The sequence below is a fragment of the Phycodurus eques genome, chromosome 18 (genome assembly GCF_024500275.1).
Source record: "Phycodurus eques isolate BA_2022a chromosome 18, UOR_Pequ_1.1, whole genome shotgun sequence".
NCBI classification, from domain to species: Eukaryota; Metazoa; Chordata; class Actinopteri; order Syngnathiformes; family Syngnathidae; genus Phycodurus; species Phycodurus eques.
This window is the reverse complement of record NC_084542.1, coordinates 15,270,381-15,290,494: the sequence shown is the minus strand read 5'-3', so window position 1 is coordinate 15,290,494 and position 20,114 is coordinate 15,270,381. Positions and strand designations below refer to the sequence as shown.

General features: G+C 42.2%; 1 protein-coding gene across 14 annotated transcripts in view; it reads right to left on the bottom strand.

Annotated features, from left to right (window-relative positions):
- utrn (utrophin) overlaps window positions 1-20,114 on the bottom strand; it is a 133,311-nt gene that overhangs the window by 44,835 nt on the left and 68,362 nt on the right. For 13 of the 14 annotated variants that reach the window (XR_009770309.1, XM_061704389.1, XM_061704390.1 and 10 more), the window contains 2 exons: window positions 7,271-7,443; window positions 5,074-5,230 (listed from right to left, as the gene is read on the bottom strand). Coding sequence is in view for 13 of the 14 variants with exons in the window: in XM_061704389.1 (XP_061560373.1) it covers window positions 5,074-5,230; window positions 7,271-7,443 (330 nt within the window). In the remaining variant the exon portion in view is untranslated. Of the gene's footprint in view, window positions 1-5,073; window positions 5,231-7,270; window positions 7,444-11,104; window positions 12,136-20,114 lie in introns of those variants that run through there. The other variant, XM_061704401.1, reaches the window with a different exon arrangement.

The following is a 20,114-nucleotide window of genomic DNA, read 5'->3' as shown; positions in this document are numbered from 1 at the left end:
TTCTTTTTCACCTCATGAAGGCACACATCCAACACATTTAATGCTACCTATTATGTACAGTAAATGCAAAAAAAGTTAGTTCTTTTACATTCTCTTTTATTATGTTTTCATAAAACAGTGCTACTTTACTGAAAGAAAATTGACAAAAAAGTTTTTTTGATGGGGAGGTCTGGAACGGATTAATGGCATTTTGATTCATTCCAATAGGAAACATTGATTTGACATATGAATAAATTTGGTTAAGAGCACTAGTGTAAGTTACTCGTGTATTTCAGAGGTGAATCAGGGTACACATCGCTGCAGAGCTTACGTGTGCACGTCTCCACGTAACAAATATCCGCTTTAGCCGAAATGGGACATGAAGATAAAGGCAAAGAATAGCTCAGCAGGAGTGTGGGAATTTAAATTCTCACCACCGGTGTTGAAGCGTGCCCTCTTTTGTTCCCGTTTCCTGCAAAATGTGTTCACTCCAGGCAGGCCAAGTTCACGGAGACTGCGAACAAGTGAACAAATGTTCGGCCTCGAGGTGAAACGCGGCAAATGAAATCAGCAGGCCTGCGAATAAATTTGGTTGTTTTTGCGCCGTTTGCCCTGATCCTCTCGCTCCTGTGCAGGACGTGGAGTGGGCAGATAGCGGGATTGATAAATAGAGGGCAACTTCATAGACACGCAGCAGGAGGATGAAGAGGCCAAAGAGTTATTTGCGAGGGTAGGAAAAGGAACGAGGAGATAAGGTGTTAAGGATGGCTCACTCAAAGGTTCCTCGTATTATTTCCTTCATTTTGTATCATTTCTACTGGCTGCATTGCTTCCAGCAGCGTATATGGATATTATATCGATTGAAGTGAGTTTAGAAAGTATGTGTGATTTAAAGGGCGGAAAGAATTTTTTCTTATGTGGTCTCTCTGGATTTCTTTTCAATAAGACAAAATGTAATTTCGCTCAGGCAAAAAAATATGTATCAAATACATTTGGTGCTAACGTGCTTTTCCATTTCGCTGACAAATCCCATCTAGCCAGTGAAAGATAAGACAAGGCTGGCTATGTTTAAGATAAAAGTCCCCTCTCCTTTTGAACACTTATCACAATTGGACTCTGTGTGTGTGCTTTAAGTAAAAAAAAAAAAAAAAAACTGCGATGACGACCTTGGTCGACATTGTGCATCGCGGCCCATGAATGATTGAGGCTGGGCGGTGTTTGTCTTTCCGCCGAAAACCGACGGCTACTTCTATCGCATCCCGGCTGCAACACAATAAGCACAGCTGAACTTCTCATTTTGCTCCAGGAAACTGAGAACGTGCATCAAAATAGGGGGGGGTGGGGGGGGGGGGATAAATAGCTGACCAGGATGCAAGGGAAACTTTGCAAAACAATTCATCAGAAGGTGCCAATGCCCCCAAAGTAGTCAAGTTTGGAATGTTAACCCAAAGTTTCATGAAAAGTATCATGTCAAACAGCATTTATTTATGATATACTAGTGTAGTAACTGTCTTTCAACAACATTATCGTTATAGTGTGGGAGGGGCACATCCAAATTGTGTTACCGTTTTAGCCACGCCCCCCACCCAAAAAATGTAAACATAAGAAAATTGAAAAAATCTGGAAAACTGAAATGGTGAGAAACAGTTTAATCCTATATCTCCACAACTGAGTTTTACATGCAGTATTTTTCAGTCTTTGCACGTTTTCAGCAATTATCTTCAAACATGTATAATGAACTCAGAAACACATCTTTAAATTCACTTTACAGTGTCTTTAAAAGTTTAATGAACTGTAAACTATATATGGCTTCAAGGAACTGTTTGTCTTGCGTGTTTTGGTGTGTGTGCTCAATTCTCCTTTTCCCTCTATCAAGGCTGCAAATGGGGCTAATTAATCAGTCTGGCATCGTGATTACAACGAATCCGAGTGGCTAATTATCAAACGTGGAAAGGCACAATCGCAGAGTAACTTTCAACGAGCGTAATTATGACTTTTTGGGATGCCCAGGTGCAAAACCAATGGTCAAGAGGTTGCCAAATGTTGGTGAGCGATCAAAGGCATTTAAAAGAAGAAGAAAAAAAAAAAAAAAAAAAAAAAACTGGCCACACAAAGCGCCGCTTTTAACGAGACTGATAACGAGGACAGCCTTTCACCGGCTAATTGAAAGCATGATGATGAATAATTGCAGTTATGGACGATTTTACACTTGTAAAAGTTTTTCCCCCTTTTGCTCAACTCTCACGTTTAATCAGCCCAACTTTTTTTCTTCGTCTTTGCCGCCTGGTCTCTGTCATTCTCGGACCAGTGCTCGCTCGGGTTCGGACTGCTTCTTGTTCTCTTAATACACATCCGTTGCACACCGCCGGGCTAAGTGGCTTAGCGTTTTTATCTCACAGGATCCCAGAAAAATTTAATAGGAAAAAATTGAAGGAAGAACACCTGACCTAACACAGACATTTTCCAATCAGTCTGACAATATAGAAAGTGCAAGTCCAGTAACAGTCGACGTTACCACAGAGTTAATCGCGGAAAACCCCGCTTGTTTGCAGTATTTTTTCCCGAACCCCCGCTTATTCGCTTTTTTTTGACCAAAAAAAAATTACATTTCATGGCAATTATAATGAGCCGAAATTGTTTGCTGATTCCCCCCCCCCATATAGGCCAGCACTACTTCAATCTACTAAGAATACAGCTAAAATATGTAAAATACAGTCAATATGGATAGTGAAGAGCATGAAAACAGGACATAAAAGGCAGGGAAGATTGAGTTTTCTTGTCAGCGCTGCAAGAAAAGGCAGCCTTGACAAAAATAATCATCTTCAGTTCTGATTGACACGCTTATGTTTATTATTGCAGTTGCCAGCGGTGTACAAATGTGCCGCATCACACTGAGAGCTTTGTCGAAATAAGTACAACTTCCAAAGTCGGGATTTAAAGTACAGGCATTTATGAAATAACATTTTAACTGCATGTATCTTCTAATTTTGTTCTGTGAGTTTGGTGAGTGAGAACACATTTCCACCCCCCTCGGAAAACAATTTAAATTCCATTTTTAAGGCACTTTTATTTTAGCACTGTGAAGCACAAAAATCAACACGACACTTTGCTTTTAATAACAAGCGACACAACAGCTAGCCGGTCAGTGGTAAGCGCGAGTGGCTAACGTTGTAAAGCGGTCAATCCTCCTGCCAACACATTTTTTAGATCAGAATTTTAGCCTATTATATAAACTCTGACATTACGACAGAGGATAATATATGGACTTTAATATTATGTGGGCCAAATGAGAGGTAATATTGACCACATAATCTTCTGGCACAGGCCGGCGCGATTTCTGCAATAATATGGTGGGGTCACCTATTGTTTTTGACTGATGATACTTTCATGATGTTAAGGTTAAGCAGGCACAAGAGCCAAGACATTTATTGTTCTACGCTGGAAGGCGGCCCGCACTATACGACATCGAATGTACTCCTTTTTACAGTATCTCACGAAAGTGAGTGCACCCCGCACGTTTGTGTAAATATTTTGTTCAATCTTTTCATTGGACAATCATGACGAAGTGACACTTTGTGACAATGTAAAGCAGTCAGTGTACAGCTTGTAAAGTGTAAATTCACTGGCCTCCCAACCCAAAAAAAAAAACAAAAACAAAAAATCAACACACCTGTCTATATGGCTAGCAACAAAAGTGAGTACACCCCTAAATGAAAAAAAAAATGCTTCATTACTTTATCATTTGTGCCAAATACATTTACCCCCAAAAGATCTGCGTCATGATTAAGAATACTTTTTCTTTGACAAAATCAACAACAAAATTTAATTGTTGGAAATAATGTAACCAAATTAAGTCTTGCTCATGATTTATTTTTTTCTCATTATATTCGATATTAACTGTGGGAAGTTTTAAAAAAAAGGGTACTTCCATGATTGCAAAAAACGTTTTTTTAAAAACATACAAAATAAAATAAATAAAGAAATCAAATCCATGCACATTCGGCATGACAGGTGCGCTGACGTCGGGGAGCGAGCGTGTAACAACGGCAAGACGAGAGCGAGCTCAGCGAGAGCAGCGGCCAGCGCGGTAAAACCGTCTCCACGGGCTGCCTCGTCCATCTGAATGCAATTACACGTCAACAATATCCAGCGCTTGTGGTAAATAATTACATCGGCTGAGAAATACCAATGAAGACAAACTTACCAACGGGTCACTACTGATTACTTATGACACAAGAAATAATGCCGCGCGGGACGAGGGTCGAACTGAACAATGATCCAGAGGATAAACTTGTGCAGTTGATTATTTAACTGCACTGAAACAAGTTTTATATGCCCGCCGCCGGCTGCTGATTGCCTGCAATAAAACTGCCAATTAATAACCAAGGACGCACAAAAAGTGTTTATTTTCGTAGGGGACTGCCGCGAACCACAATTCATCTTAACGGGATGTGCCGCCGACTGGCCTGATGATGAATAATAACACCGGTGTTTACCGCACGGTGATTTATAAGCACGGGATCTTCCAGCGGTTTCAGCAAACCACTCAGCTGCCTGTTTTTTAGTGACGAAAACCTCGGAATGGAGGACAAATACAGCGAGTCACCATTATATTGCGGCTTTTTAATCAATCTTTTTTCACTCGCCTGCATATTTTGCATTGGTGTTATGCAAAATGCTTTAAAATATATATGAGTAATAAAATATGGTCGCTACTTCGCATATTTTCATCTATCGCGGGGGGTTCTGGAACGTAAGCCCTTCGATAAGCGAGGCACTAGTCTATCGCTTTGGTGACATCTTGTGGCATCTTGGTGCCAAGGAACTACATTGAAGTGATTTGAGGAGCTTCATGAAGCGCTTAGCCGCCCGCCACCTTGTGGCATCTATCGGAGAAAAATAAAACCTGACAGGCGTCGATTATTTGATTTTCGCTATTTGCAGTAGGGCTCGAGCCACTCGCACGCAGTCCGCTTTGACCTTGACGTTCTGAAATGTACGAAGCCGTCATGCCTGCGACGCTACGACGCAAAATATCTGGTCACGACTTTGAGAAATAAATACAGAAGCACATGATTTCGAGGTGTACCGTACCGCGCAGTGGTTCTGCTGCTGCAGCAGGGTGGGCACGTCGCCACCGACGGGCATCTGCTTGGCCAGCTCCTCGTCCTGCATGCAAATCCACCTCCACAGCTCCTCCAGCAGGCCCAGCAGACGGGACCAGCGCTCGGCACTCGCTTCCAGGTGGGCACTGCCGAGGCGAAGTGTGCGTTTAGAAATATTAGCTTCAAATTTGGAGCACCCCAGTTTCACAACATGCATTGTCGTCATCATCGTCTGTTTCATTGTCGGATTTGGCCTGTAATTGCAAAACAATGCAAAAATTCCTGACGCTTCAGTGTTGCAGTCAGGGTCTAGCTTTTTTATATGACAAATGGTGTGATAATGGGTTTCCCTGGCTGAGGTATTTCAGTGAAACCAATTCAATGAACTGCAAATTCTACTGTGGATTCCCACGACATGAGGAGAACACGCAATTTGCCGATAATGCTGTCACTGCTGGCTTAATAAACGTTAACATTCCATTTTTCGTATTTAAGCTGTACAACTTGTTTATTATGTGTATTTTGTGTCAAAACGTGTGTGTTAAAGGAGCAGTTGTTCGAAGGTTTATAAATGCTAATTCCCGTGAGCCCGTCCGTCTAAGGCGTCTCGCATTAAACGTTAGCACTAAGCTAGCAGACTTTTGTCAGACGATATTGGTTGAACAGTTAGCCTTTTAAGGATACATTCAATTCTCTTGTTGGATGCTAGTTCAACGGTTAACTTCAGCTGGGCGTGAAAAATAAACAGCTTGACGCAAACACACTGTTCGAGTAAGAGAGTGAGTGAGTATGCGAAGGAATTTAAGTTTAAATATTTTCGAATGAGCTTCAATGTGTTTAAAGTGTGTCTGTGGGCTAAAACGTTTTGAAAATGATCTCGTGTGTAACGGGGATTTTCACCTTTCACGGCTGGAATGCTCAGCTGTGAGGCCATCTGTTGATTCACTTATGTACACAATCTAGTTATAATGTCAAAGAGGCAGCTAGTCAGTGTATAGGGTTTACGATTGAGGGTACTCCTGGTCGGAGTTCCACAATAAATGGCGTCAGAAGTGGGATGTTTGCATTTTCAGCAGTGCAGCTGAACCTGGTGGCAAGTGAAATGTTCTCTTCAGCATTCCTTCCTTGTCTTTGTTCCGCTGCTGCTCTCTACACTCCATCCTGGTCTTGGAGCATCTCCATCTAGCTCCTGTCAACTTTAATTCTACCTACACTTCCTTCGCAGCCCCTCACCATGAAATAAGGTGGGGTCCCCCCCCCTCCTCCTCGCCTCCTTCCTGACCGGGTTCGAAGTTTAAGCGTCTCTCGGCTACCTCTGGCTGGAGTCTTATACATAAATATATATTTCACCCCGGTGGGACTGCAACAGACATGCTGAAGCACAGGGTGTGCAGTATCTGAGGGACAACGCCCCCAGACCGCATAAATATTTCACAGGCGTGCAAGTCGCGCTCGATGAAGAAAAAGGCCATCTGTGTGGTCTTTTAAGGACTGAGCTCAGTGAATGGTGTCTTTAGGGTTATATATTATGAATAACATGCTAAGTGGTGAGGTAATGGAGAATAGTGACCTTTGACAAGGCCTTATGTTCGGGTTCAAATTTCTTCATGTTGAGGAGAGCTGGATTATCTTAAATATCTAATATTTTTGGAAGGTCAATAGTTAATCATTTTTAGATGAGCAGGATAAATAGTGCAGGTACATCTCAATAAATTAGAATAGTGTCAAAAGCTTAATTTAGGTACTTCAATTAAAAAGTGAAACTTGTATTATACACTCACAGTGAAATATGTCATGACTTTTTTAATATATACTGTATGTATAATTTGGAATGATTACATTTTACAGCAACAACCCAAAATTCACCATCTCTAGAAACTAGAATATTACATAATAACCAAGAAACAATGACAATTATTTTGAATGTAGAAACCAGGCAGGAATTTGCCCCATGCAAATTAAGTGTTTAATGAATCTATATAATGTATATAAATAAATGGACTTTTCTACCGTATTCTAATGTATTGAGATCTACTTGTATACAGTTAACGATAAGTAACATCACGCCGGGGTGACCAACGTCACATCCCGGCTGGATCTCTATGCGCAGAGCACTTTGGCGTCACCGCGTTCCCTGTTCAGCGGCACGTCGAGTCAAGTCGGTCGCCGTCCGTGTTTTCACTGACCGGATGTTGGCCGATTTGGCCTTGAGGTCGCTCCAGCGCTGGTTCATGTCATCCAGCCTGTGTTGAAGGAACACGGCCTCCTCGGAGCTTCCCAGAGCCTTGACCATTTTGGACTTGTTGCTGTCCACGCTCTTGTAGATGTCATTGTGGGCATCGATCTCAGCCTGGATGTCCTGCGCAGACACACACGGATACAAGAGTAAATCACTTGACTGTTACACACTAGTAAAGCGACAAATAAAGGCGGAGGGATTCATGTCGAGGGTGTTGCACAGGAGGGAGGGCTGAAGTTTTATTTTTGTAGAATACCTCGGAGACCCTCTTTGACTGAGAAGACCTTAACTTCTCTGCTTTGACACGGAACGTCAACCCGTGAGCAACTCCCCGAGCAACGTCTGCCTCCGCACTCACTGCCTTTGCTCTTATCAGTATTTAAAAAAAATTAAAAAATGGGAGCATCACTTTAAGGACTCAAATATAAAAGGCCATTCTCAATCCCACAGTTCTCTAAAAAATAGCTAAGGTGCGCTTGTTCTAAGCTTTTTATCACTCCCAGTTGGAGGTTAACGCACAACTAATAAAAAACACAATTTTTCAACTAAACCACATAATTTAGTCTAACAAAAGTCTGTTAGCTTAATGCTAACATATAATGCAAAATGCCATAGCAGGGGTTAAGAGAAATCTCCAACGACGTTATCGTAATCGCATCGTATCGAGCTCACTGTTGCTATCATCATACTGTGGCACAACGTGGTACTACACTGAAGGCGGGCAACGACAAATTCGGTCTTGCATCCTCACAGTAAAGATCCTTTCAAAAAAAATTAAAAACATGGTTTGAAAATCGGCGGCGGGCGCGAACGATGAATCGCATGATAGCGGGGGTTCACTGTATTACATAAGCGCACCGCCGGGATTTTCACATGTGCGCCTGTGCGTTAGCGTGTAGCCGCGGTGCTTTTTATTTTGGGATGTGTAAAATCGCTCCACTTTTTCCTGCCGCCCGCTCTCTTGTGGGACTCTCCCTTCCGTTCGAGCCATTTGAACACTAAATAAAGAAGCCCCACTAGCATATGGATGCGTTGTGTGTGTGCGCGCGCGTGTGTGTGTGTGTGTGTGTGTGGGTGTGTGATACTGCCTGCAGCAGCGAGTACAGATATGCAGCTGACACAGACTTTGTAAGAGGTGTAATAGCAAATACAGCCTATAATAGATTTAAAGTGGTACCTTGTATCGCACATTATCTCTCCCCAGCGGAATAAATGGAAATGCCATTAGTCCGTTACAGCCTCCCCCTCCCCCCCATAAAAATGTGTAACGTGTATTTCAATTAAGAAAAATATCACTCCACAATATTGTCTTTTATAAAAACATACAGTAATGACGTAACTAAATAGAATTACAAATAATTAAACCGTTTTTGTCACACTGTATCACTTGAATGGCCATTGTGGTCCTTTTTTTGGTGTGTCCGCCAGACAGACATACTGTTCATTGAGATGTCTCAACTCCTCATAGATCATCAGTACCACACTATTATTAGTCGTTCTTTGCAGAGGATAAAGAATATATGAGTTATATTGCCTTTCTAAATGTATTTGCACCGTTTGTGTTCGCTCAGTTGCTTAAACGGTTAGTGCACCGCAACATCGATGCTAGTTAGGATTAGCATTATGCCAGCAGACTGAAAGGCTTAGCTTTGAGATTGCAATTCTCTGTTTTGTTTGTTTGAGAGTAAACTTCAAATGGGAGTGGAAATAAAAAAATATTTTTAATGGTCCGTTCACTAATTGCCAAAGTGCTGCCTTTGAGCAAGTTGCGTTCCCTGCCACCTTACAGCGTTCGGATCTCAAGTTTGCCCTCGTCAGTCAAAGCAACAACAACAAAACAATTCGTCTCAATGACGGCTCACATCTCAAGGTACCGCTGTAAGTTCGGCTTGTATTTTTGGTGTATTCCCTTAGAAGCACTTAAGACGATATGAAAAGCGTGACGTTAAAAGCAGATAGTGTGTTTATGAAACGTGCTAAAAAATTTGCCACGTCCACAGAATGACACCGCGTCGGCGCTCAAAGAAAGATTCATGCGCTGCCGTTGAGCCAGCTGGACGTAGCACAAGTCATTACCCGAGTAAACATACATTTACTGTAAGCACACGCACGCACACCGGGAGAGAAAACAAGACACTGTGTGGACATTCGTAGAGCATACGTTCATTTACAAAAGCTCCTTTTAGAATCCATTTTAGCAATTGAAAGACAGCCAGTGTCCATACGCCAAACTAAATATTAGCGCGGTATAAGCAACATAACTCAGCATGCAACAAAAAGGCTGTCTGTCTGCTCGTATTTCACGTTCTATTCGTGGGCGATGGATGCTAATTCATTATATGTGGAGGTTTGGAGGCCCACGGCACTGTTATTAATTATGGAAAAATACTGGTGACATGCGACGCGTGCTTGGAAATGACAAACAAAAAGTGCATCACTTATCACCTCAAACACACATGCTTGTGCAGAGGCTTGCATGTGTGTGTGTGTGTGTGTGTGTGTGTGTGTAAGTGGGTAAAACGCTAGCAGAAAAGACCATAAAGAGCCTGTGGGCTGTTTGCAGCGAACACTTTGGCGCGCACATTTATCTTAACGTGTAATCCTTACGTTATTTCAATTTGGACTCCTACTTTGTGATACAGAATCATAATATTCCTCCGCCAGATGGATTTTCTCGAAGAAGTCCACACACGGCGTTAGAAACTAATTTAGTAATAAAGGGTTAAAAGCCCCAACATATAATGTATAGTTTAGGCTTAAGTCATTGTAAAAGATTGACTCTTTAATGTGGAAATGAAAATATTTGATATTTTTATAGCACATCTTGGGAACCTGATGTGTTTTTTTTCCTCCATTTTTTGGGATGCCAATTATTGACCCATCACATCACATGGCCTAATAATCACATTGGATATTATTCCTTTTATGTTTTATGTTTTCTATACAAACACTGTTGCCTACAAAGGGATAAAATACCCCCAAATACAAATATTCAAAGTTGTTTAAAATAAAATAAACTGAGTTGCTGAAATGTAACATTTCACATTTTTGTTGTTGTCGTTGTTAGGGGCAACCAAAGGAGGACATTTACAGGACTTCTTTAAAGTCCCAGCAAAGTGAAAATCGCGTCTTGTAAATTTGACAGACTACAGAGAGGAGTGTTTGTAACAGCCTTGCCAAATTTGAGTGATTAAGAAAAAAAAAGAAAAAAATCGCAAAGTATATAAACTGAGTCTTCAAAATGGTGTGAAAAATCCAGCCATTCGCTCCGCTTTTCGATGACGGGGGCGCGTCCGCTGAATGCACTGAAACCACGCCCCACTCAACTGCCAATCAAATACAACTTCTACTACCTGGAAAACGGATGACACTTTGTCTAGCATCTTTCTTTTACCTACACATAACTTTGTTTGAGCTCTGAAAATATTGTTCGCTTAAAGCCTCCTGTGGCTGGAATATATCCCACCGGGTCGTAGCATGTCTTGTCCATGCCGTGACAATGAGGCACTCTAAAGTGGCCACGCCAGCCCGAAGCTCCGGTCCGTACGCTGGCTGACAAGTTGTGTAGACTCCCCCTTTCTCCCCTCCTGGCGCTTCTGCCTTTCTCACAGTGACATGCGCACACTCACGGCTGACAACGAGGCGCTCTAAACCGGCCACGGTAGCGCGGAGCCCAAGTCCACATGCTGGGTGTCAAGCTGGACTTCTTCCCCCACGTTAGAGGGTCTATAAGGATTAAAATAAAAAAGCAGTTTGGACTTGAAGTCGGGCATATAAATACCTGTTCAAATTTCCTGAGTAGTTCATGCAGACTGAAGTTTAAACCAATCATATTGGCGCATGTGTTTGGCTCCTCCCACTCCTTCCAAACCCTTCTACATGCTCTCTACTTTCCTACAGGTCGAAGGTCAGTGGTTAGCATCCGAAACGACGTCAGTCTTGAGTCCCTCGTGGATCGTCCGATCTTGCGAACATGTTCTCGGCATCCAAGCTGGCGAGGCGGGCATCCGTCCATGCAACCGCGCTTCCGGGGGGCGGGAGACGGCAATCGGGATTAACGGGACGAGCGCCGCCGACGGACCTTTCCGACAGCCAGGAACGGGATGCGGCGGGGGAGAGAAGCCAACAAATCTTGGATTGGAAGTCTGCAAATTGGAGATAAGACGCCGGGTGTCTCGAGGGATGTTTAAACTTCGCCTTCTTGCCGCCACGCACGAAGCCTTCGAGGGACGTCCGGCCTTGTCATGGATTACCTCATTTTGCCCAGTCCAAAAGGAGATTACTTAGAAGTTATCAGGTGTGCCCGGCGTCACCTCAGCGTCTGCCTCCTTTGGGGTCTCCAGTGACCCCGCCCGCACCCACACTAATCACGGCCAGTCAAGGAATGCTTTCTTCTGGTCCCGGAGCCCAAGGTCACATGTTCATCGGACGGCCCGGCGCCGCCATCTTTTGACTTCGAGCCTCGCCCAATTTGACCTCCTCCGAGAAAACGCCTCGTTCATCCCCGTCCCGATTTTCTCCAAAAGCTTCCCGGTTGGAAGTTTGCTCCTCGAGGGGTTCTTGGGGGGTCTTACCATGCCGCTGGCTGTCTCAGCCGCTCTCCGGCCCACTACAAACCCCCTCTCTGGTTTTCACAGCTGTTTATTATTGTAATTTCCCCTCCTCTTCCTCACTCGCTCGCTCTCTCTCCCCCACCCTGGCTGTCCCCTAAACTAACTTGGGCACGCCACACACACACTTCCTGAGGCCGACCCTCGCTGCCCGCCCGTGCTTTTGAAACCTATCGACAAAGTTTGAGAAGTGAAGTGATGAGTGTGCCACCAGCCCAAGAAAGAGGAAATGAAGGGCGCACGTACCCACACTTGGAGATTTGAACCGTGCCAGACTTTTCTGATTGCAAATTATTTCAGTTTTTGTTGTTATATACAACGGAAAGTATGAATTGGCTTTTACACAACTCAATTCGAGGGTCAACTTGCTCGCCGTGTGACGGCGAATTTGAAACTGATTGGTTAAAGAAAGTCTTGGAGCCACTGTAACCAAGGGAAACATTATGAAATGAAGATTTACACTACTGTATATCACAGGTGTCAAACTCAAGGCTCTGGGCCCAGATCTGGGACAGAATTTAATTTAACTTTCAAGGAAAGATCAAGTTTGCATCAGAGGGGCGAATGTTTTTGGAGGTGAAAAAACGGGAGGTTACTGTTTGTATGCTCGGTGGCCCTCGGCTACGCGCTCGTCGTCATCTTTGGGGTTTTTGCGTCGACTTTGGCGTTGCATACGTTCAAGACGCGCTCGCGACAATGCGTGTTGGCATTGGGAACAGAAGAAGCGGAGACATGTGGCGCACATCAAAGACAAGCAGACAGATGGCTGTCAGGCCAAGGGAGCCAGAGTGAGAAAAAAAGACAAATACAAGGTTGAATATTCATAAGGAGAAGACTTTGAAGTGCGCTTAGCTCATTAAAAAGATCTACATACTCCGGGCCCTTTCAACAGCATTTTTGATTCATGCAGACAACTATACTGCTTGAGGAATTTCTGCCTAATCGTGTAAAATGTATGAGATGATAGACTTTTTTTTTTTTTTGGGGTGGGGGGGGGGGGGGGGGGGGGAGTTGCGCTTTTTATCGTGATGATATAATACATGTTTGAAACTTGACAAATTAATGTTAAACACGACATATTATGGGGCTATTTTGAATAGGGACCATGTTCCCACCCCATAATCACGGTTCTTCATTTGTGCCACTGTGATGATGTTTGTTTTTCTCAAGGAATTTTACAGTACAGCAATCCCTCGTTTTGTTTATGAAACCGTGAAGTTGCGACCATTTGTTGTTTGTTTTGTTTTTTTCATACATATTTTCAAGCTTTACGAACCTGTCCAGACTCTTCTTAATCTTCCCCACACTCCTATTAACGTCTAGCATACTATTAGGAACGCTTTCTATACTCTTAAACACCTTATAAACTCTTAAACATACAATAATCCACAGTAGTACTGTACAATACATATATTACACACAAATCTCGTGATCAGGCAAATTATGCGTGATATGAATATAAAGAAAAAATCTGTAATGGGTCAACTGTACAACTAAATTTAACAGCAAAATACGTCTGTAGTGATTTGCACACATTCACTGCCATTGACGGCTTTAAAAGTCAAATATTCATGTTTACTGGGAAGGCTGACAGTGAATGATACATTTAATAAATCAGCATCTCTATATGACTATGATGCATTTTATTCAAATGTTTTTTAGTAGACAGTGATTTTGAATGACTAAAGATGATTTATGCAGCACAGTTGTGTGCGGTTGTCTTGCGTTTTTGTACAGTATCAATGGTTTCTATACATTCGACACGATAGTGGTGCTACTACATGGGGGAAAAAAAATTACAGAAGAACCAGCCATGCGAAGTGATGTCGAGAAGGAGCAGAAGTGATGCCGCCGCCCGCCTACACGAGTTAAACAAGCATGTAACAGGATCACGAACGAGGCACACACTAACACACCCGGGGCTCACTTCCACTAAACGTGCGACCTCGCGTGATGGTATACCTTTCAAAAAAGTTTGCGACCTCACATGATCCTGCCTTTAAAATTTATAGCTTGTTTTATTCTTCCCTCAGGAAGCTCCAGGTTATCTCCGATGCAAGTAAATTGCGTGCGGCAGATCATAGGAAACCTCCGTTTAACCATAAATTTAGCAATGATGTGACACAGCTCCCATTAGGGAAGACGACTGAGGGTCGTACGTATCGTCCAATGGGGAATCAATAACGGAGCACAGGTCGTATCCGTGTGACTGCACTCAAGATGCTACAACTCAGTGCAGAGCGCCCCGGAAGCGACGATGAAACTGATACAACCCGCTGCTGCTGATAATCAGCTATCGATTAATTTTTTTTTTTCTTTTTTGCGTACACTAACAAAATACTAGCAAGATATCAAGATCGTGGTTTAAAAAGAAAACACGATCCTTAATCCATGTCGAGTAACAATGGAGTTCAATGATTTTAAATTCCTGTTAGGGTTTTTTTTATTTTTATTTTTTATTCTTTTTGCTTCAATTTAATAGACATTATGCTGATCCTTCTGGTGTGCATGCCTTGGCCACCTGGGGGCAGTGTAATGCAGACATACATAGATATACTGGATATAGCGATAGAGGAGATGTCACAACACCTCAGAGGTAACAGTGATTCTTCACGGAGGATAAAGAATTGATCCCTGTGTGATTGTTTGTGTTCAAATATCTGTTTCTTAAAGGGTTATAACCCAGCTGCATAGATGCTAATCATTAGCGAGTCTATGGTGTTTCCCATTATGTATTAGCATTAAGCTAGCAGACCTAAAGGCGGTTGTTTTATGTTTAGTTTAACAGTAAACTTCAACTGCGAGTTGCAATAAATACTGAATCCTATTTTTAAAGAATTGTTCACCAATTCTAATTTGCCAAACTGTTGCTTGTTGTGAGCGCGAGCGGCTCGCACCTTGAATAAATCTTAGTCGGGTCATTCGGAACTCAAGGCACCGCTCTTTATGTTAGCATTGAGCTTGCTAACGTTCTAGCAGTGATGTTCTACAATCGCCTCCCATTTCTTGACAGCAAGCGAGTAAGAGCAGGCGTTAAGAATACTTTAAAATGTGTTTTAATACATTTAAATGTGTTTAAAGCATGTGGGAGGGGCAAAACAAACCCAAAAAAAAATTTAATGGTTAGATTTTCATAATTGTGGGTGGCTCTGGAACGTATGCCCCCCCACCCACAATATTCGGGGATTCACTGTACCGTAAAGTTGTTCAATAAAACTTAATAATGTCCCCCAAACAGGTACACATGGGGGGGGGGCCTGATAGCAAGCGAGATAAGAATCCGATTGGTCGTGGTGTTCAAGTCGACATGATGTTTAAAGATACCCGATCGTCTTCATGTGAATGAAAAGAGACTTTTAAAGAAAGAGAGGCTTTAAAGATGAGCAGCGCTGACAGATGGTGGAAGATGACTCACTTGAAAAAGGCAGAGGAGAGTGAAACGGAATGAAAGGGCCCGTCAAATTTCGCTGCTGTTCTCCGTCCGCACAAGCAAGGACGAAAACTTTAATGTTTCACGATTTAACATTGCCCGTCTGTCTAGACTCGAGTGTTTGCGGTTAAAGTTTTGTGACAAACTGACCAAATCTCTAGGACAAAATGACACCTTTAAACTAAAATGACAGATTTCCTGCCCTTTTTGGACATGGGTTCTTGAGACTTTTTTGTGGGTCTCCTCGTGATAGATAGGCCTAACGGACACTGTATACCTTCGGAGGCTGAATTTTCAAAAAATCTGGGGGCTTAAAATGGAAGCTTTGAAACACAATGGCAGATTTCCTGTGTCTTTTCGGGCATGGGTTTTTGAGATTGTTTTGTCAACATACAAAAGAAATAGATAGAAATGCCTACCCACTTGGTTTGGGAGCTGAATTTTCAAAAACGCAGAATTTTGCGATTTGAAATAAAACTATATATTTTTTGTTTTTTTAGTATGGGAAAGCCTTGAAATGGCGATTTATATGGCTCAAGAATAATAATGAAAAACAAACGAAGCAAATTCAAAGAGCAACACAAACACGGCGCTTACTGCGACGGCGGATATTTTTCCAATATTTATGTTATTTGCGATGGTTTCGTTGGGGCGGGACAATGATGGAGGCCAGATAAGAGCTTTAGCGGCAGGTAGCGTGAGAAAAGGTGCCGATTCCAAAACGCTCGCCTCCACCGAAGCAAAACATTCCATTTGACTCAATGATAACAAGCCCGCCTTTAAATCATATATTTTCCAAATCACACATCCATAAACATTGCCCTGTGGCACCGCCCAAACACACACACATACCTCTCATGTTGCTCATATTCCTTCACATATCATTTTATTTGCCTCATAAATATTCATTATGCCCAGCGTTTCTCCTTTAAATTCAAACATCCTTGACTTGAGTATGGAAAAGAAAAGGTACTAACAGGCCTTGGAAAGGACACTAGCGATTAAAAAAAAAAAAAAAAAAAAAAAAAAAAAAAAAATCCATACATCTTCGAAAGAGCCTTGCTGGGAATGGGGAGATGACACATGAAGGAGATCTAATGCTTAAATTTAGATACAAATCAATAGATAATGTGCTTCTTCTCGACGGAACATTACGCGGATCAATGTCGGAAAAAAATCGCTGCATGAAGCAAATAGAAGAGTGGCGGTGACTGTAATGTTGAAAGGAAAAAAAAAAAAAAGTTCAGATCAGGGTGTGTCGCGCCAACAACACTTCCTGCACTGACCCCCTGAGGGAGCCCCCTCTGGGCGGCGCCCGCAATTTTGGTGGCGGTCGACAGTCGGAAGGATAAGACCACCGCCCTCCTTCCACTCTTATCAGCCTTTCTGTTTGTAGTACATCGCATATTGTAATTAATACGAACAAGATCACACATTGGATTTTACCGCTGTCAGTTTGCTGCTGTTGTTCTCCCCCCCGCTCCGGCTTCGACGTCCATAAATCCGAGACACGCGTGTCCAACGTCAAAATGCAAATTGCGACATACATCACGTCAAGATTAACTGCTGGAACACCAGGAGAGACGTTGTTGGCTAATGATGCAACCGGCAGAAGAGGAGGCAGAAGAAAAAAAAGTGACAGGAGCGTAAAGCTTTGTTGCTAAATAAAGAATGTCCTCTGCTGTACATCAAGTCAAACAGCAAGTACAGTCAAACGCACTATACATACTCGGCAACTATACAACCTAAAAGACAAAAAAATAATAATAAAAATCAAAACAAAGAGTAAAAGTAAAAGAAGTTTGGGATCATTTCACACTTTAAAAAAAAGCTTAAATGCGTCTACTGTAAAGCAGAGCTAGCACCGCTACCTAGAACGAATTGTAATTCCTTCACAGGTGGTCAAGGATATACACAGCCGCTAGTGCACTTTCAAGCTCTTAACTAAACAAACGCTAACAAAATAAACACATAATAAGCACAGCCATACGCTAACTGCACAACTGACACGCTAGCCAGCCTGCGCGCCCAAAAGCCAACATTAGCTGACTTCCATGTCACTCACCAGGCCAGGCCCCGCCTTTTAAAGCCACGCACAAAGTCACAGATACGACAGTGTAGAACGTGAGTATGGCGAACTGAAGCGGACAACAACAATACCTGCACCTCATATGCATATGTTGTATTGGTATTTTTGTTTAATAAGGAATAATCAATGGGGTCATCGCTAGGATAATCGCTTCTAAAAATATTCCCGAGCCCTAGTGCACGCTAGTCGAAGAATCTCTGCTCTTAAATGACCTTTCCCAAACTTTTTAAGCCATACTCCCTCCCTTCAACATTGTGACAGAGAGTTGGTGCGCTCATCTTCCCCCACACAAAAACACCTCAAGGGGTGCGTGCATCCCAGTTTAGGCGTCCATGTTGAGGGTGGCGATACTAATAATAAGAGCGGCAGAGGAGATGGAGACGATGCCGACATAGTGGGTGCAGAGCGCATTTGCGTTCTGGAGCATAATGTATATCTTCTTCGTCATATACTGCACATCCTCCGCTGTTCTTGCAGCCTCCTCATCTCCTGCTTTTAGCTCCGACCACCGGGTTACATAGAAAGCTGAGATGTTGTATCATTAAATCCTTTTACCACACTTATACAAGCAGTCCATTTTCCATCTCGCCGCTCCAGCACTTCTATCCAGCGGCGCCCGAATGGCATGCAGAGTCCACGTGATCACAGCAACAGCTTGCTAAGGTGCTAACATCGTAGCAACGAGGAGGAGTGAATGCTGCTCGATTAAAGTCGTTTCTTGACACTCCAGTTGAAGTTCCGTGTAAAACTAAACAGACATTACATCACATTACAAATGACACCAATTGAATGTTCAAATACATCACAAACTTAGTTTGTTTCTTCACAAAATCGCGAGCACAAAGCTAACACACGAATGAAAAACAGAGTTGACTAGCTCACAAAAATTAGCATGATGCTATCTCTCAAAATAATAAATATTGCTACACAAACGCTGTACATAACACATACAAATAGGCAATATAACAATATTATCTGGGATATATTCTTCCAACTCTGTTATAATAACAATATTCGATCATGACTTCTACTTTCTTTGTTACTTTGTTATTGCGTTTATCTCATTGCGTGTATCACACTGCCCCTCAAAGGCCAAGACTGGCACAACAGTTTTTTGTTAATAGTAAATGGGTCCGTTTTTCCTCATACTTACTGTTGCTGACTATTGTTCTCAGTTTGACTAAGATCAATCCTTTTCCCACATTTCATTCTACAAAATAAGTAAATAAAGCATGAGTATTGCTGAAATTAGATCGGACCGATATCGGTATCGGCCAAAACTCCAGGCTGCAATATCGGTATCGGATCGGAAGTGGAAAAAGTTGAATCGGGACATCCCTAGAAACTACTCTTCTTCGTTTGTGTCTCCATGATTGTATTATATTGCCCCCCGGTGGCCAAAGAGGGCACACCAGAAGGAGCAGCACAATGTCCATTGAACTGAAGCATTAAATCATGATGCACAAACTGTTTAATTCTTTATGTTCTATTATATTATGTTGTTATTTCATGTTTTTATAATGTACAATATTGGAGAGCGCTATTTTCCTTGTGATAGTGGTGCGATTAAGAGGTGGATCAAGTCGGCCTAGATCCCAAAAGTCCGACACGTCAGTTTTTGAGGCCATTCTAGGGCATAATTAATCGTGTGGCATATGCATCTGGCACATCATATTGGATTAAATTGGAAATTCATCTGCGCACATTGGCTCAGTGAGCTCAACGCAACAACTTTGGCAATGTTTTGCACTCAGTTTTCTCTTTTTCAAAATGTTTTCAAAATTATTATTGTTCTATAGTGAAATGGAGGGAAAGCGCAAGGAGGGCGCGTGCTTTGTGCCCACGAAAGCAATGGTCTCCCCACCGTGTTCGACTGGACAATCACATACAGATTAAACATGGGATGAGGTCACAGAGGTGCGACCTCATCCAGTTTCTCGGCCGGGATGAGACCCACATTTCTCTTGGCCCACGTCAGACACGTTACTCGCATTATGTACTGTATTTCTTTATATAGAGTTTTATCATCGTTCTATCTATTTTTTTATTAAAATCTTTCCCGCCTGTTTAAACACAATATAGCTCATTAAATGTCAAAAATATATTTTTATTGTCATGTCCAATGAATGTGAATTATTTGTGTATGCACTGTATGTAATTATGTATTTTATTTATGAGTTTGTCATTTTTAAAATTTATTTCAGTTTACTTTATTAACAATTATTGCTTAGTTATTCAAATGTATTATTTTAAAAACTGACAGGCATCTTCTTTTTTCTTGTTTATATATTTATTAAGTTTGCACAGCTTTGCATACATATCAGTAACGCTCATGTTACCAAAAAAAGTACTTAAATGAACAAAAATAATATAACAATATTCTCTCTTTTTCCTCCAAAATTCTCACGCTTTGGCGCAACCAGGGAAGCGCATATAATTTCCTGCAAATTCCTGCTTTGCGTCAAACTTTAAGAGGACGACGGGAAGCCGCCGTCTCACGAAGTTCAACGTGACGGTAAAAAACAAAACAAAACAAAAAACAAGTGAGTGAGATAAATGTGGTTAAACATTAAGGAAACTGTGATAACAAACACACGAAACATTTGGGGTTGGTAGTAATGTTTTCTCTGATGTTTTTGTGATGAGTAATCCTAGCTGCACA